General features: G+C 40.4%; 2 protein-coding genes and 1 pseudogene across 7 annotated transcripts in view; 2 read left to right on the top strand and 1 right to left on the bottom strand.

Moving 5' to 3' along the window:
* The window catches only part of ATM (ATM serine/threonine kinase), a 145,485-nt gene extending 137,967 nt beyond the window's left edge, over nt 1-7,518 (bottom strand). The window contains exons 1-4 of one of the 5 annotated variants that reach the window (XM_066371608.1): nt 7,284-7,518; nt 3,314-3,412; nt 3,120-3,232; nt 882-1,027 (exon numbers count right to left, since the gene is read on the bottom strand). In XM_066371608.1, the coding sequence (XP_066227705.1) occupies nt 882-1,027; nt 3,120-3,232; nt 3,314-3,385 (331 nt within the window). In that variant the 5' untranslated portion in view covers nt 3,386-3,412; nt 7,284-7,518. Of the gene's footprint in view, nt 1-881; nt 1,028-3,119; nt 3,233-3,313; nt 3,413-5,243; nt 5,345-7,283 lie in introns of those variants that run through there. The other 4 variants (XM_066371605.1, XM_066371604.1, XM_066371607.1 and 1 more) reach the window with 4 other exon arrangements.
* A 343-nt stretch (nt 7,519-7,861) lies between these two features.
* The window catches only part of NPAT (nuclear protein, coactivator of histone transcription), a 67,340-nt gene continuing 50,070 nt past the window's right edge, over nt 7,862-25,131 (top strand). For both annotated transcript variants that reach the window (XM_066371610.1, XM_066371609.1), the window contains exon 1: nt 7,862-8,035. In XM_066371610.1, the coding sequence (XP_066227707.1) occupies nt 7,999-8,035 (37 nt within the window). In that variant the 5' untranslated portion in view covers nt 7,862-7,998. The remainder of the gene's footprint in view (nt 8,036-25,131) is intronic.
* On the top strand, nt 24,180-25,108 carry LOC136389710 (RWD domain-containing protein 1 pseudogene; annotated as a pseudogene).

Raw genomic sequence — 25,131 nt, 5'->3', positions numbered from 1 at the left:
TAATTAATTTTTTTAAAAAAGAATCAACTAATGAATGCATGGATACACGGAACGCAGCTCAATGTTTCTCTCTCTTCACCCCTTCCTCTTTCTGAAATCAATAAATAAAAATTTAAGAAAATACATTGACTCTACAAATTCAAGGAAGATATGTGGCTCATCAGGAGCAAGTTTTAAAAAGCTTTGTTTATTTATTTAAATTAATAATAAGCACAGTGCTGTACCAAGAAAGCTAATGTAATCTTATAATTAATTAGTAAAAGTATAGAACAAAAGGTGTCAAGTCCTGCTCTATTCTGTATCAATTAAAACATACCCTATAAGATTGAGTTCCACACTTCAAGAGAAGTAGAATTAAACTGAAGAATATTCAGAAGAGAGTGACACTCATATGCACTGAAGGAAGTGGGTCTGTTTAGCAGAGAAAAGAGGACTTCGAAGATATATCATGGCTAAATACAAATATTTTAAAGAATGTCACACTAAAAAACTGATTGGAATTCTTCTGTATTATCTCAGAAGGCAGAAGGAGGAACAAAAGAAGACAGGTTCCCACTACTAATAAAGCTGTTCCAAGATAGAAAAGAGAGACTCAAAAGGTATGTTTAGTCATTATGGCTAGTGAAGTGCTAAGGACATAAAGAAGCAATCCAAGAAGAATAGGTGTTGATACAATAATTTTTAATCGTCTTAACCTTGAGATCATATTATTCCATGCTTACATGAATTCCTCTAAATAACTGAACCTACAATATTAAAAATCATTATACATACTAGAAATTAGAGTTAACACTCAACTTTTATCTCACCATATTCAGACCAAACTCATGCGACAATAACCTATTAAGCCAATTATGTATAATAAGTAACATAGCACTTACTTTTATTTGCACATTTGATGAAATATTTGACTAAGCTACTGATTTCTTGCATTTTTTTCTGCCTGGTGGCTTGTGTTGAGGCAGACACATTTTGTCTTGCTGTTTTCAGACATTCTGTTTCTTTCTGAATATATTTCTGTAAAAATCTACAAGAAAACAAAATGGAATTTCAAAAACTTATTAAATGATTAAATTATAATAGCTTCAAGAACTCCTTCATGCCATCAAAAAGAGCATCTTTTAAATCATATTGCTTCAATCAATGTACCAATTAAATGAAATAAATTTCTCTTTCAAAGCCTAAGTCCCACAATACCAATTTAGAGTCTGGTCTGCAAAGCTTTCAATCTGTAATATCTATGATTTTCTATTGCTTTACTGCCTGCTTTCTTATTTTATCATTAAAAATTTACAATGCTGTCCTGGCCAGTTAGTTCAGCAGAAGAGCATCGGCCCGGTGTGTGGAAGTCTTGGGTTTGATTCCCAGTCAGGACACACAGGAGACGTTCCCATCTGCTTCTCTTCCCTTCACCCTCTCCTGGTTCCACTGGAGCAAAGTTGCCTGGGTGCTGAGGATGGCTCCATGCCCTCCACCTCAGGCGCTAGAATGGCTCTGGCCACAGTGCCCCAGATGGGCCGAGCATCACCCCTGTTGGGCATGCCAGGTGGATCCCAGTGGAGCACATGTGGGAGTCTGTCTTGACTGCCTACCCACTTCTAACTTCAGAAAAATACAAAAAAAAAAACAACTTACAGGGCTATTAGGGGCTCTCAATTCTCTTCAACCTATTTCTGTTATTATGTTCATGACCTACTTCTTTTTTAGGCTGTTGGAAGCGTTTCTAGCATTTAAATAAAGCCTGACTATAAGATATTCACGATTAATTCGGAGTGCCACATGCACAGCTGGCCTACTTGACAGCTTGTGCAAACCAGTATTCATCTTTAGATAACAGCTATATTGATGGTATCTGAAATAAACTAAGTAACCAGAAAAAAAGAGCATGCATTTTTTTATTTTATCCACATTGAAATCTGTAATAGCCAATCTATTACCAAATATGAGTTAAAAGTAAAATAGAGTATCTATTCTAAACACTCAAGCACAAGTAAATACTCCCTCTTGATTACAAATATTTCAAGTTTCTACATTAATATTTTATTCATCTTTCCCGTCTTAAAATCTATTCCTAGTTAAAAATTGAAAATGGTCTTAATGTAAAAATGCATCAATTCTGACCCACCTGTCCTGGAGGCCTGACCTGTGGTGGCGCAGTGGGTAAAGTGTTGACCTGGAATGCTGAGACTGCTGTTTCAAAACCCTGGGCTTGGGCTTGCACATATGGGAGTTAATGTTTCCTGCTCTTCCTTCTATCTGTTTCCACCCCCCCCCCCATCCACCAGTTCAGCAACCAGTTGTAACTTTCCAATGCCTGAATTTCATTTTTAAATTGCATTCATATAGAATTATTCTAAAATTCCTTTATTATAATTTAACTTTTGACACTTACTTAAATATTTTTAAATGTCAACATAATAATAAAGCACTTCTTATAACTTAACTTTATTCTCTTAAAATAAAGTCTTATGAACAGACATAAAAGAATTCTCTCTAATCTTGAGTAAAATGTCTAAGACATTGTATTGAACAAACAATTTAAAATTAACTTCATCTATATGTAAACATTTATTATTATTATTATTATTATTATTATTATTATTATTAAGCGATAGGTGGGGAGGCAGAGACAGACTCCCACATGTGCCTAACCACATCTACCTGGCAAGCCCCCTACCAGGCAATGCTCTGCTCATCTGAGTCACTGCTCTGTTGCTCAGCAACCAAGCTATTTTAGCACCTGAGGCAAGGCCATGGAGCCATCCTCAGCACCTAGGGCCAACTTTGTTCGAATCATTCGAGCCATGGCCAAGGGAGAGGAAGAGAGAGGAGGGGGCCGGGTAGAGAAACAGATAGTCGCTTCTCTTGTGTGCCCTCACTGGAAGTCAAATCCTGGACTTCCACATGCCAGGCTGATGCTCTACCGCTGAGCCAACCGGCCAGGGCTAAACATATTTTTTTAAATTATGTTTCAGATAAATATTAAGCACCACCTTTATATGCAAGGCACAATGTTATATAGGAGATAAAGATAAAAAAGACAAATACACACCATAAAAAAATCACAACAGAAATAAAATTTTTTAAAAATACAGTAAAAAAAATTTAGAATGGAATACCTAAAAACAGCATCCCAATTCAAATATTTCCCTTGTTTGGAATCTGAATGTCGATCTAAATGTTGAACAGTTTCAGGATCCCGAATCAGACGCTTAAAATTCTCAACTTCTTTCTGCAGATGAATAAAACATAATAATGGGTTACCAATCACATACTTATTCCACGGAAAAATAAAATTTAAGTAATTTACTACCCTTCGTTCTGTAGCTTTATCATGTTCTAGTTGACGGCAGCAAATGAGCAGATCATTAAGTGCTAGACTCATGGTTCAGAATTTCAGAAAACACATCATCTGTAAAAACAATACATATATAAAATTATTTCAGATTGTTGTATGTATAGTTAGATCTAACTGTACATCTAGAGGCACACTGTGACCAAAGTAAAATGGTTTTTCTTAACATTTCCATCCTTAAGTGAAGTTTTCTTAGAACATATCACAACAAAGCTTGAACATGCAAATGTATTCATTGCATGCAGTAGTAAGATAAAAATATGAAAACATATAATTTACTTTATTGTTCTGGGGCCTTTGCTAAGAAACATAATATTTAAACTGAAACACAAAAATGAATGGAACTTAGCCAGGCAAAGAATAAGGAAAGGAACACATAGGGACTTAACACTGACCATCTCAACTATTCAAAAGTGTCCTTTCTTATATGTGATGACTTATAACTGAGCCAAAAGCTTAAATTGCTTATGCTTTGGAATTGATATGCAGGAGATTAGCAGAGCCATTAAGCCTTGCCTAGCAATTTCACCTTAACTGGCTTTATGGTTCTTATTTAATATGTAAAAACAGGAATAAAATGATATTCATGTTTTAAAAGAAAATGAAGGAAAGTATACATTATAATGATATTTCTTGCAAATGTCAAAGGTCAACTATATTTTACTATGCCTTAATGCCACTGTAAGAGCCCTCCCCCTTTTAGGTTTTCTGATATCGTCAAACCTTCTTTTGATAACCTTTAAAAAAATCTTGTAAGAAAAGCATTTTAGTATATCTGAGCCTTTTCATCAAGAAGATTCATTTGTTACATACTTACATCTATGATATCCAAACACACACACACATATATATACATATACATATATATATATACACACACACACACACACACACACACACACACACACACACACACACACATATATCTCAAGAGGAAAATAGCCTGACCAGGCGGTGGCGCAGTGGATAAAGCGTCGGACTGGGATGCAGAGGACCCAGGTTTGAGACCCCGAGGTTGCCAGCTTGAGCACGGGCTCATCTGGTTTGAGCAAAAAAACCCCACCAGCTTGAACCCAAGATCGCTGGCTCCAGCAAGGGGTTACTCGGTCTACTGAAGGCCCGCGGTCAAGGCACGTATGAGAAAGCAATCAATGAACAACTAAGGTGTTGCAACACGCAATGAAAAACTAATGATTGATGCTTCTCATCTCTCTCCGTTCCTGTCTGTCTGTCCCTATCTATCCCTCTCTCTGACTCACTCTCTGTCTCTGTAAAAAAAAAAAGAGGAAAACAAATGGAAAAAGTTCTTTTCCCATCCATCTATATATATTCTACTTAATCTTTCAGGATCAAGTATGTTTCTCTGCCCAAGTTTAATCTCACAGATTTTTAAAAGTGGGAGGAACTGAGAGAACATGTATAATCTTCCCGTAAAGGAAGATATGTCTCCTAAAAATGTACTTCCCTTTCTTCAAACACTCACAGTGAGATCAAACTACCTAATAAGGCTCTTATTTCACTGGCAGACAGCTCTAACTCTTCTCCATTTGTATTCGTTGGTTGTTCTGACCCCTTCATCTCTGTTACAACCTCCTTTACTCTGCCGTGGACCATTACAGGATGTTATTTACTTGATAGTCTTTTTCATTTGATTGTATTCTTGTTCAGAACAAGATTGTCATTTTTATTTTTCCATCCCTTATGATTTTATCTAGGACTCCTCCCCTTCCCTGCTCAATCTTAGTCCTCTTGATTGAATCAAGAAGGAAAATAAAACATCTTAAGAATATTCAAAGAACCACAAAAATAGGCACCTTTATTCCTAAATATACTACTGATTTTATTCATGTGAAAAAAACACACTTCTCACTAAACATGTGACACTTACGTGAAAAGGAAGTTCTGAACTTCTTTTTAAAGCTGTGGCTTTTCTGAACTTGTTTTTCTCCCCTCCCGTTTCTCAAAAATCGATTACTTTCAAGAAAGCAAAAACTGTTTAGCATTATCTACTTAAACAGATGTTCATTACTGATACATGCAACAATATTTATTGGGCAACTGCTGTGCTCAAGGTTCTATGTTAGGGGGATCTAGGCTTATAATAACCAAATAGACACAAATCCTACCCTCATGGAGTCATAACTAGTGGGAAAGTGACATTAAGCAAGTATACTTCCTAATAAATCAATGCATAATTTCAAATTGTGGTATATGGCTCAAAAGAAAGAAATATATAGTAATAGAGAGCACCATTTTTGATAAACTGTAGGGAACACATCTCAGAGAACGTTACAATAAAGCCAAGATCTGAATGAACTGGTATCTATCATAGAACAAGCTGGACAACTGACACTTTAGGGAAGGAGATTAGCATAGCCTAAGGGTCTTAGGATGGAAAAGCACATGGTGTGTTGGAGAAACTGGAAGAAAACTATTAGAACTAAAGTACTGTAGTTAGCTACAGGAAGAAAGTCACCAGTTCAAGTTGAACTTAACTAATGCATTGATTCAAAACTATCCAGGTTCCACTCCCAACATGCAACTAAATGATCCATATTTCCTAAGTCTCTGAATTGACAAATCCAACGCTGATCCCTTTCCATAAGTTGACAATGAAGCCAAATCCCATCTTCCTGGATATAAATTCTGCCCTTGGCATGCCATTCTTTTCTAGTGGTAAGTGTGGGCTTTGTACTCAGATCAGACTGCTGCCGCTATTTATAAATTTATAAGTTGTATAATCTTGGGTAAGTTAGCTAATCTTTTAACCTGAGTTTCCTCAATGATAAAATGAAAAATAATACTACACTCCACCTTGAAGAGGTATGGTAAGGATTCATGTACATGTTTAACAGTGTGTGGAACACAAACGCTCAATAGATTTCCATTAGCAATTATCCCTTTCTGTTTCACAAGTCTTTTTTCTTTCTTTTTTTTTTAGCGTGAGAGGCAGACAGAGACAGAGAGAGGGACAGACAGGGATGGACAGGCAGGCAGGGAGATGAGAAGCATCAATGCTTAGTTGCGGCACCTTAGTTGTTCATTGATTTCTTTCTCATATGTGCCTTGACTAGGGGGCTACAGCAGAGTGAGTGATCCCTTGGTCAAGCCAGCGACCCTGCGCTCAAGCCAGATGAGCCGGTGCTCAAGATGGAGACCTTGGGGTTTCGAATCTGAATCGTCTGCGTCCCAGGCCCACGCTCTAGCCACTGCGCACCACATGGTCAGGCTTCACAAGTCTGTTTTGATGGTTGTTCCACCCACACCTAGAAGAACATCCTTGTCTCCTTACTTCTCATGCCATGTTCTCCCAGGGTATCTCATCCATTCCTATGCCTCCACCACGCTGAAAATGCACAAATCTCTTTCACTCAATACCAGAGCCTACTTGTGAGCTTTAGGAACCTTCCACACTTTGTACCTTTACACTCATTTTGCCGAAGGCTCGGCCATGCTCCAGGGCAACTGAATTGATTGTCCTGCGCTATTTCCACAGAACCTCACTCACGGCCCTAGCCCAGTCCTCATCAAATTATTCTGAATTCTAAGTCTTTTTAAATCTGTATCTAGTAAAAGCAGCGGCGTTTACCACAGCAAAAGACTTATCACGAGGAAAAAAGTAGAGCGAAGTTACACAGCTGACGTCCAGAACCGGGACTACGGCACTGTGATTCTAGAGCCCATGTCTTAACCACGCGACTCTAGTTTACACAGCGTACTTAACAGATGCTGGTAAAAACAGTTACCGAAAGGGCGGGGGTGGTGCTTAGGCAAGTCATGTAGTTAAACCTGGACGCGCAAGAGGGTTCAACTCAGGGCATTTAGAAGGTTCGTGACTACATCTGCTAGGAGCCCGGAAAGGGCTGGAGAGAGCGAACAGGACAGGAGCCCGGGATAGATGCGATGAAAAAAGCAGTAAAGGGCCGACCTGGAGGAGTGCCCGAGATGGGGAGTCTGGGGGATAGGGCAGAAACGCCTCGGAAACAACTGAATTCCCCAACAGTATGGCTCTGCCGCCCCTACCGCTGGACGACTCACGCAGCCAGTGTCAACTCCTAAGGGTGGTCGCAACCCAAACCACCGCTCCTCTCGCCTCAGGCGGCGGTCGCAGATGCTCAAGCCCGCTATCCACTCAGAATTGCTGCTTCCGGTTCAAACCCGGCGTGCCAGCGCAGCGCGCGACGCGGGAGGAAGAAGTAAAGCTGACCCGGCGCAGGGGCACCGTCTGCCCATGCGCGTCAGCAGCACTCGCTCTCCGGTCCAAAGCCTCGCTCCCCAAAACATTGGGCACGTCGAGGGGACGCGCCTGCGCCGTGCCCACCAATGGCGTGCGCCCTTGCGCTTGCTGCTCTCTCTCTGGCTCTGGCTCCTGGGCCAGCACCCTACCTCCTCACCCCTTTCAACCTACCCCACCAAATATGAGGGAGGAAATGACGACAGTTTCAAGAAGAACGGAGGCGGGTTTCATTTCGGCGCCTTTCTCCCGCGGAAGCGATTGGCTGGCATGAAGCAAAAGAGGCGGGACAAATTGCCGCGGGTTCTGTGCCGCCACTGGAACCGGGAGATGCAGCGCAGTAGCTGTCGCTGCGTTGGCTTCCACCCTAGCCTTGTCTCTCATTGCGGTTCCTTCTGCACCTTCGATTATGTTGTTACCCTCGGACGTAGCCCGGCTGGTACTGGGTAAGCTTGGACGCGGGGAGGGAGGGATATTGGACCCGCTAAGCTGGACGGAAGGACCTTTGGGGGCCAAAGGTTTCCCCAGGGTGGGGAAGCTTTGGGGTTTTGCTTCCCCGCCGACCACTTCAGCCCGGCGGTGACTTCTTCAGCCGGAGGCTCGGGCCATTCAAGGCCCTTTGTGTGTGGATGCTCATCTCAGAGGCTGCGTGGCGAGGGGGAGGACTGAGGAGAAGCCGGGGTGGAACACCTGAGGCCCGGATTCGGAGGGCGAGTCGGGCCTGCACGCTCAGTGGGGTCCCTGGAAGGAGAGTGTGGTCTACGTGCCGGATGGACTGCGTGTTTCTCAACCTTGGGTGCACTTTCCCTTGTCAGGGAATTTTTGAATTTTGTCAGGGCTGGGACCAAAATGGGAGAAATAAGGACTTCCCCAGCCACCCAGCTTTGTAGAAAGACCTTCCTGCTGCCCTCCTCGAGACTCGCTTTCAGAACTACGAATCTGGGGCGAGCGGGGTGCTCTTCTCTCTCCACCTACCGCAGTAAGTTGTCCAGGGTAGAGGCTCGAGTCGCCAGTTGCATATTTTAAAACGACAGCAGCAATTCCTTTTTTTTTTTTTTTTTTGGATTAGCAAGAAGGTTCACATGGGAAATGACTTTCAGTTGACTTTTCTAGTCCTGGTTAGTTTTCCCTCCATTTGCGGAGGTTTAGTTCCTCGGGGCCAGTTGTCAAGGTTTATTGTCTGTGTGGGAAGCGGGTTTCGTTGTTGTTTGTCCCCGGAAAGAATAAAGAGGATTGGGCTGCGGGGAACGGGAGCCACGTGAAGCTCAAATTTTAAGCCAGTGATTTACAGACATCTTTTGCGACATCCTGAAAGTAAAAGGGATGTCGACATACCTGGAAGTAGAAAAAGTTTCATCTCTGATTTACAGTCTACTACCATTGTTTTATTGTTAAAAAAAAAACCCCACTTGTCTTGTTTCATGTTAAAATACCCAGCTTAGTCCAAAGAAATAGTGTTTGTGCGGGGGCTCTCGATAGACCCATTTAGAGGGTAGAGGTTCCATTATTCACTTTGGGAGAAACTGTATATTTTAGTAGCTTAAGTTTAAACTCACATTCTGTTCATGTTTGGCTAATCTTTTGGCCACTTTATCAGAATTAAATATCAACAGCTAACCTAAATCTACATCTGTGAGAAAAAGTTAACCGTCTTGTAATTGTTTTCTTTATGAGTCTTACATGTAAACCAATTCAAATAGACTTCCTCAGTGTTTGTGATAACATTGACATACATTTTTTTTTCTTCCTTGCAGTGTTTACTTAAGAATTTTTTAATTTTGTCAGTTTGGCAATCCAGATGCGCTTTAGTAGCCACAGTCTTCAAAAGGGTTTCTCAAGCTGGGTACTTTTGACATTTTGGGCCAGATAATTATTTATAAGGTACTGTCCTTTGCATTGTGGGATGTTTAGCCACATCTCTGGCCTCTATCCGTTAGAGGTCAGTAGGACTCCAATCCCCACCCCTATTGCACTTACACCCCCTACCCGAGTTGTGACAACAAAAAATGTCTTCAGGTAATTGCTAGTGTGAAAAACTCCAGTTATTGTTTGTTTGGTTTTGGGTTTTTTTTTCTTTTTTTGACAGAGAGTGAGAGAGAGGGGCAGACAGACCAGAAGGGAGAGAGATGAGAAGCATCAATTCTTCATTGCTTAGTGCAGTGATTGCTTTTTCATAGGTTCCTTGACGGGGGAGGGCGTGGCTACAACAGAGCTAGTGACCCCTTGCTCAAGCCAGCGTCTGTTAGGTCATATCTGTTATCCCACACTTAGCCAGCAACCCCACGCTCAAGCTGGTGAGTTCCCGCTCAAGCCGGTGACCTCAGGGTTTTGAACCTGGGTGCTCAGTGTCCCAGTCTTGCGCTCTATCTAGTGATGTGTCTTATCCTAAACAAGCTTTGTCATTCACATTCTACTTTGATTGCCAGCTGTCCTAGCTGTATGACTTCCATTACTTTTCTTTTGAACTTTTGTCATTTTTCATATGGTCTTGCAATTCAATTTATTGCTACAAAACAAAATCTGCCTAAAGCATTTGCACTACACCTCCTGTTCTTAAAGTTGAAACAATCGTGCACTTACCAAAAATTTCAAGTTGAACAAAAGAATATATGCTAAGTCTCCCCACACTCACTGTTCTTGCTTTTTTTCATTTAGCATTATACATCTTGAAGTTCTTATCAACATGTAAAGATGTACAATTACAAAACTTAGTGGCTTAAAATTTTAACAATTTTATTCACTCATGATTCTTTAGTCAATAGTCCTTCCCCATCTTCAGCCCCTCTCTTTTTTCTTTCTTTTTTTTTTTCACAGAGACAGAGAGAGAGATAGATAGGGACAGACAGGAATGGAGAGAGATGAGAAGCATCAATCACCAGTTTCTCGTTGCGACGCCTTAGTCGTTCATTGATTGCTTTCTCATATGTGCCTTGACCATGGGCCTTCAGCAGACCGAGTAACCCCCCTTGCTCGAGCCAGAGATCTTGGGTCCAAGCTGGTGAGCTTTTGCTCAAACCAGATGAGTCCGCGCTCAAACTGGCAACCTCGGGATCTCGAACCTGGGTCCTTGGCATCCCAGTCCGACGCTCTATCCACTGTGCCACCGCCTTGTCAAGCTCAGCCCCTCTCTTATTGTTGTCCCCTTTTCTTTACAATGTTCTTTCAGCAAATCTTTTAATGCCTGATATGTTCCAGAAACTGCCAAATGCTAAGAATAGAGAGAGAAGTACGTTCTCCCCTTAGAGTTTACGTAATTAGAATTTTTATCCTTACACATGTGCAGACACTAATTTACTATACCCCACCTCACATTTTATCTAATGCTGTCACCCTTTCACAAGTCAGATTTATTCAAAGAACAATAAATTCTACTTAGTTGCTCTACTTCTTCACCTACCTTTTATTCTTCAACATACTACACTGACTTTTGTACCTCACTACTACACTTAAACAGCCCTTGCTACTCAGCTACAGCCAGCTGTTGCCTTGCTGAAATTACTTTAAATATTGCACAGGCCAAAATACATCAAATTGTTTATTGTCTCTGGATCACCAGTTTGGTTTTTTATCAGTTTGTTATACAGAGTGCTCTGTGGCACTGATCCTGCATGTTTTCAACTTTTCAACATCTGCCCTATGCTTCAGGCATACCAAATCACTTCCAGTTTCTCCAGTTTTTTCTATGTCTTCTGTTCCCTCCCTTGACCTTCCTGACTCCCTCAATGCCGAATGAAGCAGGGCTTGCCCCCTCCCTGGAAAGCCACCTTTCCTGGAACTGATCTGCACTTTGTTGGTCCTGGAGCCCGTTGGCACTGTGGAGGCCCTTCCTCACCCATTCATTCCCTGCCTCACACGGGCCACAGGCTTTCGGGCGGGGACCCCCCCATGTCACATCTGCCCTTCCTCAGTCCAGTCTGGCCCCTGGAGGGGCCTCTGGTTCAAACCTTCACATGGCATTTTCACATTATTTTAAGAAGACAAAACAACTTCTTGGAGGGGTAAAAAAAAAAGGAGTGTTTTTCTCCCTGTCTTAGTACTGTTACATTCAAGATTCAGGTCAAATGTAATCTCTGAAACCTCTTCCAGCACGTAAAGTTAGTACTTTCTTAAATGTTCCCACAGCATTGTACATTACTTCTGTTATATTTACCATGTTTTATTGTAGCTGTGTTTACTTACCTTTTTCTTTTTTTAAAAAACATGAAAATTTGCCCTGGCCAGTTGGCTCAGCGGTAGAGCGTCGGCCTAGCGTGCGGAGGACCCGGGTTCGATTCCCGGCCAGGGCACATAGGAGAAGCGCCCATTTGCTTCTCCACCCCTCCGCCGCGCTTTCCTCTCTGTCTCTCTCTTCCCCTCCCGCAGCCAAGGTTCCATTGGAGCAAGATGGCCCGGGCGCTGGGCATGGCTCTGTGGCCTCTGCCTCAGGCGCTAGAGTGGCTCTGGTCGCAATATGGCGACGCCCAGGATGGGCAGAGCATCGCCCCCTGGGGGGCAGAGCACCGCCCCTGGTGGGTGTGCCGGGTGGATCCCGGTCGGGCGCATGCGGGAGTCTGTCTGACTGTCTCTCCCTGTTTCCAGCTTCAGAAAAATGAAAAAGAAAAAAAAAAAAAAACATGAAAATTTAACCGTTTTGGCGATTTTTAAGTGTTCAGGTCTGTGGCATTGTTCACATTCACATTGTTCTTTAATCATCACCATTATTCTCCTCTAGATTTTTTTTCTAGAAACTAATCTTTTTTCATATTCAGTATTTTTAATCTGGGATTAATGGGCAGGCTTTAAGAGTTCTGGGATCCCCAAAACTATCTGTGAAGGTTTATTTGTAGGTGAGGTGTTTTATGGATGAACTTAGAGTCCTAAATAGATTTGTTCCCTTCTCTATGAGTCAGTGTTCATTCGGGAAAATTTAACCTAATCTGAGTATTTAACATGGAGAGATTTAATGAGAGCATTGGTTACGCTGGTGATAGAAGAGCGGCTTAACTGAGCCAAAGAAGAAGGGGGGTAGCAACAGCTGAAAGTCACTAAGATAGTCAGGACAAGGAGAGATGAAGCAACCCAGAGGCTGGGTTCACTGTGCGGAAGATGGAAGGCTGACTTGCCTGGTGAGGGAACAGTAGTCATAGAGGAGAATCTACCAGGCAGAGAAAGAATGGAAAGAAAAAATTGTGGCTTCTCCAGCAACCCTTCATTCTTACACTGGTGCTTCCTATTTATTGAACCGAGCCAGAAGCCAACTGACATGGAGCCTAGGAAACATTGCCTGCATTGGGTCCGGTTTCCTGTCATTCAGTGCAGAACAGGAAAGGGGGAAGAATAGATTCAAAGGCAAACAGAACCAGGACTGGCCCACATCCCGAAAAGGTCAAGAGCCACTGTCCTATTCAACTTTATATCTCCTAGACATAGAAATTTACAAAAGTAACTGTGATCATGATACTCCCTTGTCTATGTCGTTTATTCAGATTCTTGTTTATTCATATTATTATCTATTATAATATTGTCATTGCTGAAATTTACAACTTTTTTGATTCTTATCCATTCTGTCTTTTCAGTTATATCTCTGCCTGTTCTGTCATATCAACTGTGCTTCATCCAAACAGGACATGTTCCCCAAACACACTCTTCATATGTTTCCCATCAGCTTCTTTGCGATTCCCCAGCCATCCTTCAAGACTTGAAATGTTATATAATTTTCCCCATATTTGATAATACTTTCACTAGCCCCTATCTTCCCATGAAATAAGTCCTAGTGTCTTACCACCTTTGCCTTATATTTGTGTATATATGAGTCCTAGTTAACTTTTGAGTAGTGGGTTTTTTTCATACTCACTGATCCATGGGAGTGAGTGTTTGTTTGTTTATCAAAAAATGAAATTAGTTCCAGTTACAGTTTTAACTTAAAATCATGTTTGTTTGATAACCAATTTATGGAAACAAGAACATGCATTTGCCTTTTTATAATGTTGCCTTACACATTTTTAAAAGAAATCGATCATACTCTGGATGGTCAGGAGGCACGAGGATGTACAGGAATGTTCGTACTACTCACAGGGTTAATCATAACTTGTTTATTAACACAGCCTTTGTTATTTATGGATCTAGTAATATAAGGGCATCATAAATAAAGTTTTTCTGTGAATTATTCACATTATTTAGAATCATCAAACCACTGACTTTTCTGGGGAATTATTAGGATATATGAAGGAGATATTTTCAGATAGGAGGATTTGCAATCTCTTGGTTTCATCAGGCACCTCTTTTTTATCTTTTCCTCTATGAACAGGAAGCAAGGTCAAATTTTTATTTTTCTGAAGTTGGAAACGGGGAGGCAGACAGACTCCCGCATGCGCCTGACCAGGATCCACCCAGCATGCCCACCAGAGGGCAATGCTCTGCCCATCTGGGGCGTTGCTCTGTTGCAACCAAAGCCATTCTAGCGCCTGAGGCAGAGGCCACAGAGCCATCCCCAGCGCCTGGGCCAACCTTGCTCCAATGGAGCCTTGGCTGCGGGAGGAGAAGAGAGAGACAGAGAGGAAGGAGAGGGGGAGGGGTGGAGAAGCAGATGGGCGCTTCTCCTGTGTGCCCTGGCAGGGAATCGAACCCGGGACTCTTGCACGCCAGGCCGACGCTCTACCACTGAGCCAACCAGCCAGGGCCTGCAAGGTCAAATTTGAATACCGTTGATTTAGTTACAATTTTATCCTTCCATTTCTTTTTCAGTTATGTTTCTCCTTCAGTCTATTTTGTTACTCATTACTACCTCCACTGAAAAGGAGGTAGAAGACAGTATTGGGTTAAGAAAAAAAAGCAATGTCACCTTGTTAAATTTAATGTTCTAAAGAAAAAAGGAAACTTCAGGCCTAATATTTGAATATCTTTGCCACTAAGTTGACAAAATAGATACATTTATTTTATTCTAAAGTTACTTTTAGAAATGAGAAACAACTAATAACTGTTTTTAGTTGAAGAGTAATTATTTGTATTATTGTAATGAGAGATAATTGGTCTAATGTATTTTCATTGTGACATTTGAGATTTAGAATCACTTTTACCAAAATTTTCTCTATTATTGTAATTTAGAATGCTCACAATCAGGTACTTGATGATAAATAAGATTTTTGTAGGCAAATGACTGGTTAGCTATATTAAATAAATGAACATGAATGTAGTCAAACATTACCAATTTATTTTAGAACTTCTGGGACAAAAGTAAAACAAAATACATCTAAAATGGGAACTCTAGATTGACCAAAGTGGGGCATGAACACTTATTATACAGTAGGTATGAAGCCTTGGGGCTATTTCATTCTTTTTGAAAGTCCTTGGTCTAGAGAAAAATCAAATCTACTTTAAGGAATTAGATATCATACCGCCACCTGTTAGAACTCCCAAGTGGTTATGAAAACATCTAGGGTGGTCAGTACTTTGGAAATGCTCTACCATGAAATGAAACTGTTTATTGGGATTTTCAGTTTAAATCTTGAAACAAAGAAATAACTCCAGTTGCCCTGGTTCCAGGGTACACATTTTAAATTTCTATAGTCATGAAATCCTACTAGCATCTGTTATACTTACTCCAAATAATATAAATGTCAGAAAGCCAACCCTCTTAAAAATTATTTATTTTCAGATGGCTATAGTTTTGTATTGAGTTATTTGTGAAAAATATAAAAAGAAGGGAAATAATAATTTATCTTTGATCTATTTAATTTCACACTTGAGGTGAATTCACATTTTCAATGATGAGGATATTAGAGTAGCAGTATCTGAGACAAAAAGAAAAAAAGGTTTTTTCTGGTTTCTAAATACTTTTTCATTTTCCAAAGCACAAAGTCTTTGGTGTTTTATTTGTAGGTTTGTTTCTTGCATTAGTTAGCAAGAGGTTGGAAAATTGATTTACCAACTATAATTAGAAAATGGTGAGTTAGTTCCCACATCCCAGGTTGGTTATTTCCTAAAATGGGATGACAACTTCCTTGTCCTTTCCTTTGCATAACATTAATATATAATGTCCTCATAGGCCCAATCATTAGTTTTTTTAATTGTAGGCCCTGGTTAAAGATACAGTTTCAGGTAAAAAGAGTAGAACTTTATAATTTAAAGGTGGAATAGACCTTAAGACCTTTGAAAGAGTTGCTTTAGCCTGACCAGGCATTTGCGCAGTGGGTAGAGCCTTGGACTGGGATGCAGAGGACCCAGGTTCGAAACCCTGAGGTCACCCAGGTTCTTCAGCTTGAGCCCAAGGTCTCTAGCTAGAGCAAGGGGTCACTAGCTCTGCTGTAGCCCCCCCCCCATCAAGGTACATATGAGAAAGCAATCAATAAACAACTAAGGTGCCACAATGAATAATTGATGCTTCTCATCTCTCTCCCTTCCTGTCTATCTGTCCCTCTCTCACTCTGTCTCTATCACAAATAGAAAAAGAAAAATAATTGGTTTAGTACAGCAGGTCTAACTTGAGTAACTTGTTTCATTCGATGTTTTTTCATTATAACATTGATGGGATGCCATTTCATCAGCTTAACTGTTTATATTAATTAGCCTGTGGGAAAATTAGGTGAGGTTTTTTTCTTTAAGATTTTATTTATTGATTTTTAGAGAGAGAGAAAGGCGGGGTGGGGGGAGAAGCAGGAAGCATCAACTCAAAATTGCTTCTCATATGTGCCTTGATCGGGGAAGCCTGGGGTTTCGAACTGGTGACTTCAGCATTTCAGTTCGTCGCTTTATCCACTGTGCTACCACATGTCAGGCAAATTAGTTTTATTATACCTCCTAAAATCACAGAACCAATCAATTAGCTTAAAGTTGTAGAACCTATTGATGTTAAGTGGGGGTGTACAGTAGTTAAATACTTATTTACTGTTATACCAGCACTGAGATAAATAGACTACAGCCTGACCTGTGGTGGTGCAGTGGATAAAGCGTCGACCTGGAAATGCTGAGGTTGCCGGTTCGAAACCCTGGGCTTGCCTGGTCAAGGCACATATGGGAGTTGATGCTTCCAGCTCCTCCCTCCTTCTCTCTCTCTGTCTCTCCCTCTCCTCTCTAAAATGAATAAATAAAAAAATTAAAAAAAAAAATAGACTACAAAGGCAAGTATGAGGGAATCTAGTGCCTGGTAATAGGAGTATGGTACACAACGAGAGGGTTGAAAGAAAAATCCTCTGAGAAAATGATAGCTACAGTAGATCTGAAGAATGAGTAGACATTAGCTATGGTAGGAAAAAATAAAGCTGCCCAAGCAAAGTGAGTAAAGTATACAGTGGCCTTGAAATAAAAACATTCATTTATTTGCAGAGTTGAAGGACCGCTTTGGCTGGGAGAGATAGAATAACAAGATGTAGAGCTAAAGAGCAAATTAGAATGCAAAACAAGTAGAACCCCATATGACATGTTAAGAAGTTAGAATTAAATTTTTTCATTGAGATCTAATTCACATACCACAAAGTGTAAAACTTAGTTGTTTTTAGTATATTCAAAATTTTTCGCAGCCATCACCTCAAAAGAAACCCCATGCCTGTTAACAATTACAACCCCTTGTTCCCTTCCCCCACCCTCTGGCAACCACTAATTTACTTTCTGTCTCTGGATTTGCCTGTTCTGGACATTACATGTAAATGGGTATATACAATATGTAGACTTTTGTGTCTGACTTCTTGAACTGAACATGTTTTCAAGATTCATCCATGTTGAAGCAAATAAGCATCGTTAATTCCTCCTTATACCTGAAAAATGTTCCATTGTTCGGATATTTCACATTTTGTTTTTCCATTGACTGATGGACATTTGCATTGTTTCCACTTCTGGGCTATTATAAAAAATGCTTGTATGAACATTCATGTACAAGTTTTGTTTGGACATATGGTTTGTTTTTTGGGTTTGTTTTGTGTGTGTGTGTGTGTGTGTGTGTGTGTGTGTGTGTGTGTGTGTGTCAGAAAGAGGGACAAACAGGAAGAGAGAGAGATGAGAAGCATCAGTTCTTTGTTACAGCACTTTAGTTGTTCATTGATTCCTTTCTCACATGTGCCTGGATGAGGGGTGGTGGGGTGGGAGGGCTACAGTGACCCCTTGCTCAAGCCAGTGACCCAGTGACCTTTGGGCTCAAGCCAGCGACCATGGGGTCATGTCTATGATCCCACACTCAAGCCAGCAACCCCACACTCAAGCCAGAGACTTCGGGATTTCCAGCCTGGATCCTCTGCATCCCCGTCTGACATTCTATCCACTGCGCCACTGCCTGGTCAGTCTGGACATGTGGTTTTAATGCTCTTAGACGTGTATCTAAGATTGGACTTGCTCAGTGATATGGTAATTCTATGTTTAATATTTTTAAGAACTTGCCAAGTGGTTTTCCAAAATGGTTGAACCATTTTTATCATCCCACTAACTATATAAGGTTTCCAGATTATTCACCTTTTTTCAATGCCAACAGTCCCCATCTTATGATAGTTTGGTATATGATTTTTTCCATTTTATAATGGTGCAAAGGCAATACACATTCAGTGGAAACTGAATTGGTTTTTGAGTTTTGATCTTTTCCCTTACTTGCAGTATGCCATATGGTACTCTTATGATGCTGTGCAGTGACAGTGAACCGCAGCTCCTAGTCAACAACATGATCATGAGAGTAAACAACTCAGAAGTCTACAATATACTGTGTTACCAGCCTTCTTTGGGTGTTGTGTTTTGTATTTTAACATTCCTTCATGACAAAACTCCCATCTGTATTTCCAGCTTCTGTTGAGAAGGGAAAGCAATCGCTCTTAAGATGAAACTCAAGGTGATTGCCCAACTGTAGGCTAATATGTGTTCTGAGCACATGAAAGGCAGATTAAGCTAACTATGATGTTTAGTAAATTAGACGTATTAAGTGCATTTCAACTTATGATATTTTCAACGTAGTATGGATTTATTGGGATATACCCTCATTTAAGACAAGCAGTATCTGTATTTATGAATTTTTTAATTCTAGTTATCTTAGTATCAGTTGGTTATATCTCATTGTAGGTTTTATTTTACACTTTTCTAATGATAAATGAAAGTTGAGCCTCTTTTCATATGCTTATAATTACTTTGTACATCTTTGGAGAAAGGGCTCTCCAAATCTTTTGTCCATTTTTTCTTTGTCTTATAAGAGTTCTCTATATATTCTTGATTCTAGTCTCAAATGTATGATTTGCAAATATTTTCTTATTTTGCTTACTGTTTGTCTTTTTATTTGTTAGTATCCTTGCAAGCACAAAATTTTTTAATATTCTATTTTTTCCTTGGTTGCTTATTTTTTAGATGGCATATCTAACAAACCATTGCCTAATCCAAAGTCAGAAACAAAGATTTACACCTGTTGTTTTTCTAAGTGTTTATAGCTTTAACTCTTGCATTTGTTTTGTTTTAATTTTTGTATGTGGTAAGAGGTAAGGGTCCAACATCATTTTTTTGCTTGTGGCTATCCAGTTGTCCTAGCACCAGTTGTTGAAAAACTATTCAATTCTCTGTGAAAAAAAAACATGAAAAGACACTCAACTTCATTTGTACTGACTTGGTACTCCGAAATCAATTGATCATAAATGTCTGGACTGTTAATTCTCTTTCATGGATATATAAGTCTGTCCTATGGCAGTAACAGATTGCCTTGATTACTTTAGCTTTGTATGTTTTGGAATGGGTGTGAGTCCTTCAATATTTTCTTTTTTAAGATTTTTGTGGTTGGCCCTGGCTGGTTGGCTCAGTGGTAGAGCGTCGGCCTGGCGTGCGGGGGACCCGGGTTCGGTTCCCGGCCAGGGCACATAGGAAGCACCCATTTGCTTCTCCACCCCCCCCCTCCTTCCTCTCTGTCTCTCTCTTCCCCTCCCGCAGCCGAGGCTCTATTGGAGCAAAGATGGCCCGGGCGCTGGGGATGGCTCCTTGGCCTCTGCCCCAGGCACTAGAGTGGCTCTGGTTGCGGCAGAGCTTCGCCCCTGGTGGGCGTGCTGGGTGGATCCCGGTCGGGCACATGCGGGAGTCTGTCTGACTGTCTCTCCCCGTTTCCAGCTTCAGAAAAATACAAAAAAAAAAAAAAAATAAAAGATTTTTGTGGTTATTCTGGGTCCTTTGTCTTTCTGTGTTGTTAATATTTGCACAAAGATTTTGATACAGATTGTGTTGCATGTGTAGATCAACTTAGAGAGTATTGACATCTTAACAGTACTGTATTAAGTTTTTTGATTATGAACAATGATATCTTTTCATTTATTTAGTTTCTTTAATATTTTTCATGATTTCTACTTTTTAGTGTAGTCCTATATTTTGGTAAACTTATTCCTATGTTTTTTTTTTCATTTGGTGCTATTATAAATGGAATTGTTTTTTCTTTATTTCATTATTTGATTGTGAGTGTATATAAATAAAATATCATTTGTATATTCATCTTGTACCCTGTAACTTTACTGATATCAGTGATTGGTTTTAACAGATTTTCTCTCTGTGTGGATGGATTCCTTAAATTTTTTTATATAGAACATCATGTTATCTGCAAATAGAGATATTTAACTATTTTCCTTCTATCCTGGATGCTTTTTATTTCAGTATCTTTCCTAATTGCCCAGGCTAGAACTTTGAGTACATTGTTGCATAGAAGTATCAAGAGCAGAAGACATCCTTGTGTTTTCCTTGATCCTATGGGGAAAGCTTTGAGTCTTTCACTATTCAATATGATTTTACTATGTAACCTTTTTTTGGAGGGGTGATAGAAACATCGATTTGCTGATCCACTCTATTTATGCATTCCATTGGTTGATTCATGTATGTGCCCTGACCAGGGACTAAACCCACAGCTTTGGCATATCAGGATTACCCTCCAACCAACCAAAGGGCCTGTGGGATTTTAGTAGATAACTTCACTCAGTTAAAAACTTTACCTTCTAGGCCCTGGCCGGTTGGCTCAGTGGTAGAGCGTCGGCCTGGCATGCAGGAGTCCCGGGTTTGATTCCCGGCCAGGGCACACAGGAGAAGCGCCCATCTGCTTCTCCACCCCTCCCCCTCTCCTCCCCTCTGTCTCTCTCTTCCCCTCCCACAGCTAAGGCTCCATTGGAGCAAAGTTGGTCCGGGCACTGAGGATGGCTTTATGATCTCTGCCTCAGGAGCTAGAATGGCTCTGGTTGCAACAGAGCAACGCCCCAGATGGGCAGAGCATCGCCCCCTGGTGGGCATGCTGGGTGGATCCCGGTCGGGCGCATGTGGGAGTCTGTCTGACTGCCTCCCTGTTTCCAACTTCAGAAAAATACAAAAAACAAAACAAAAAAACTTTACCTTCTAGTCTTAGTGTTTTAAATTGTGAAACAGTGTTGCAGTTTGTTGAATGATTTTTCCTGCATCTGTTGAGATGATAATGTGGTTTTTTACCTTTAGTAATATACTGTATTAGGCCCTGGCCGGCTGCTCAGTGGTTAGTGCGTTGGCCTGGCGAATGGAAGTCCCAGTTTCAATTCCTGGTCAGGGCACACAAGAGAAGTGGCCATTTGCTTCTATCCACCTCCCTCTCCCTCTTCTCTCCCTTTTTTCCCTTCTGCAGCCGTAGCTCTGTTGATCCCAGTCCCAGTATCATCCTCATGTGCTAAAAATACCTTGGTTGTGAGCATCGGCCACAGAAGGGGTTGCTGGGTGGATCCTGGCCGCGGAGCATGTAGGAGTCTGTCTCACTGTCTCCCCTCCTATCATATACAGTGTGTCTGTAAAGTCATGGTGCACTTTTGACTGGTCACAGGAAAGCAAAAAAATAGATAGAAATGTGAAATCTGCATCAAATAAAAGGAAAACTCTCTCCCAGTTTCATACCTATTCAGTGCAGTTCGATGTGGGCTCACGCACAGATTTTTTAGGGCTCCTTAGGTAGTTATCCCGTATAGCCTCTACAGACTCATCACTGACTGATGGCCTACCAGAACAGGGGTTCTCCACCAAACTGCCAGTTTCCTTCAACTGCTTATCCCACTGAGTAATGTTATACCTATGTGGTGGTGCTTTGTTATAAACGCGCCAATATTCACGTTGCACTTTGGTCACGGATTCAAATTTAGCAAGCTACAGAACACACTGAACTTTCCTCTGTACTGTTCACATCTCAACTGGCATGACTGTGGCCTGCTTCGCTGTATACACGGTGTTATGTCATCATCTGCGCATGCGCACATGCTGCCACATCATCCTACAGAAACTGGGAGGTTTTTCTTTTATTTGGTGCAGATTTCACATTTCTATCATCTTTTGTTGCTTTCCTGTGACCGGTCAAAAGTGCACCATGACTTTATAGACACACTGTATATATACCATATTACATAGATATATTTTTTGTTTTCTATGGGTTTAGTCTGCTGTTTTACAAATTTCTTTTTTATTTCTTTTTATTGATTTATTTTATTATTATTTTTTTAATTCATTTTAGAGAGGAGGGAGGGAGAGAGAGAGAGAGAGAGAGAGAGAGAGAGAGAGAGAAAGGGGAGAGGAGCAGGAAGCATCAACTCCCATATATGCCTTGACCAGACTAGTGCAGGGTTTTGAACCGGCAACCTCTGTTCCTAGGTCGATGCTTTATCCACTGCGCCACCAGAGGTCAGGCTTGTTTTACTAATTTCTTAAAGTGGAAGGATATATTATTGATTAGAGATATTTTCCTCATTTTATACAAGTACTTACATTTGTAAATATACCACTAAATACTGATTTAGCTGCAACCAATCAATACATTTTGGTTTGGTATAATGTGTCTTTGTTTCCCTTTTTTTATTGATTTTTTTTTTAGAGAGGAGAGGAGAGAAACATCAATCTGTTCCACTTATTTATGCATTTATTGATTGATTATTTATTTGTTTGTTTTTGACAGAGACAGAGAGAGAGAGGGACAGACAGGAAGGGAGCGAGATGAGACACATTAGTTCTAGTTGCAGCTCCATAATTGTTCATTGATTGCTTTCTCATTTGTGCCTTGGGAGGGGGCTACAGCAAAGCGAGTGACCCCTTGCTTAAGCCAGAGACCTTGGACTTCAAGCGGTGACCTTTGAGCTCATGCCAGTGACCCCATGCTCAAGCCGGGGACCTCGGGCTTTTGAACCTGTGTCTGACTCATTCCAGTCCAATGCTCTATCCACTGTACCACCGCTTCATCAGGCCGGTTTATTCCTGTTTGTGTCCTAACCTGGGGATCAAACCTGCAACTTTCGTATATTGGGATGACTAACCAACTGAGCTACCCAGCCAGGGCTTCTTTTTGTTTTTACTTATCTCAAAATTTTTTTCATTTTCCTTGTGATTTATTCATAGACCCTTTGTGAGTTTTTAGAAAAATGTTCATTTCTTTATATTTGTGAATTTTCTACATTTCTTATTATTACTAATTTCTAATTTCACTCTGGTCAGAGAGTGTACTCTGTATGATTTGTCTTTTTAAATTTTTTCTTACTTGTTTTATGTCCTAGTAATGGTTTATCCTGCAAATTGTTTATGAGCACTTGAGAAGAATGTGTTTTCTTCTGTTGTCAGGTGAAGTGTAAGGTCTAATTGTTTTACAGTGTTCAGGTCTTACATTTCTTTCTAGATCTTCTTTCTAGTTGTCTACTTATTTAAAGTGGGATATGAGAGGCTATAACTTTTATTGAATTGTTTATTTTTCCCTGCACTTCTCTTGATTTCTGCTTTATGTTTTGATGGCTTCTGCTGTTAGGTACACATATGCTTGTGATTCTTACGTTTTTGATTAATTGAAAATATTTTACCGTTTCTGTTCCTAGTAAAAATGTTTATCTTAGTGCCTACTTTGTCTAATATGGTATAGCCTTTCCAGCTGTTATTTGGTAACTGTTTAATTGTTATATTTTTTCCATCCTTTTATTTTCAGCCTGTTTGTATCTTTGAATCAAAAGCTTTTTTATTCAGTCATATAATTGGATTATATGTTCAACTGTTCTGTGAATTGCTACCTTTTGATTGAGCATTTACTTCATTACCATTTAATTAAATTACTGATAAAGTGTACATTTGTCTGCCATTTAGGTATTTGTAGTCTATATGCCAGATGTCTTTGTTCTGCTCTTTCTCTATTACCGCCTTTTTTGTGTTAAACAGTTTATATTTTTATAGTTATTTTCATAGTGCTTGCTTAGAGATTACAATGAACTTAAAACAATCTTTTAATTAGAATCAACTTACTTTCATTGCTATATAAAAACTTTGTGTAGTGGAAAGAGACTTGACTTGGGATGGTGAACACACAATACAATATATAGATGTTGTACTAGAGAATTGTGCGCCTGGGCCTGGCCACTGTCCAGTCTCTCAGTGTGGCTGTGGTCCTGGCTGCAGCATGCTGCCTGCATGGCTGGGCGATCCACGCGCAACAGTGAGGGCCACAATGACAGATTATGGCAAGGGGCAGTGCAGTAAGCTAGAGACTCTGGAGTTCATCTCCTCTGACTTCTTTACAGGCAGATGTCTTTCAGCTACCCCTGTATAGCTCCAGTCCTATTCATGTCCTCTTTCACCGGCAGTACAGCAGTGCTGTGAGGATATTAAGGGGATGAGTGAAGAGGGGTTGGAGAGTGTCATTAACTGGTATTATCAGAAAATCCTCCCAACTTCACCATTACTGTGACATCTGAAGCTGGAGAAAATGGTGAATTTGTCCAGACTACCCTCAAGTTCACAGTGAGAAATACCCAGATGAAGCCCCCTTTATGAAATATTCTCCCAGAAAAATCTAGAAGATAATGTCTCAAGCATTTTTAGATTTTTGGCATTACAGGCAGAAGAAAATCTTGGTATAGTGATCTTTACTTTAATGACAACTGTGCAAGAAAAATTAAATGAAATAGTGAATCAGATAAATACTAGAAGAGGAAAAGAAACAGAAAAAGAATCAGAAGAAGCCAAAAAGCTCTTATTTTCTGTCATTGCAGTTACAATTAAGTTTCCTAAATTGACCTGACCAGGCAATGGTGCAGTGGATAGAGCATCGGACTGAGATGCAAGGGACCCAGGTTCAAAATCCCGAGGTTGCTGTTTTGAGCACAGGCTCATCTGGTTTAAGTAAAGCTCACCATCTTAAACCCAAGGTCGCTGGCTTGAGCAAGGAATCACTCACTCTGCTGTAGCCCCCCAGTCAAAGCACATATGAGAAATCAATCAGTGAACAACTAAGGTGCCGCATTGAAGAATTGATGCTTCTCATCTCTCTCCTTTCCTGTCTGTCTGTCCCTATCTGTCCCTCTTTCTGTCTCTCTGTCTCTGTCACACACACACACACACACACACACACACAAGTTTCTTAAGTTGAAAAGCAAAGTTTGATACAGAATTCTTAGAAATTAAAAAGAAACAAATGAAAGAAGGATAAACAGGAAAAATTAAGTGGGAAACAGCTGCTTGAAACAGATCATAATCCTAACACATCAGTCCAGTTCTTGGAGGATCATGGAAACAATATGGAGGTAGATCAATTTTGTTTCAGAAAATGTGGAGAATATTTTTTTGAAAGATTTTATCAGTGAGTTTAATAAACTGACCTTAAAAT

Source organism: Saccopteryx leptura, chromosome 1 (assembly GCF_036850995.1).
Source record: "Saccopteryx leptura isolate mSacLep1 chromosome 1, mSacLep1_pri_phased_curated, whole genome shotgun sequence".
Taxonomy (NCBI): Eukaryota; Metazoa; Chordata; class Mammalia; order Chiroptera; family Emballonuridae; genus Saccopteryx; species Saccopteryx leptura.
The sequence above is the reverse complement of the archived record's forward strand: the minus strand, read 5'-3'. Positions and strand labels throughout refer to the sequence as shown.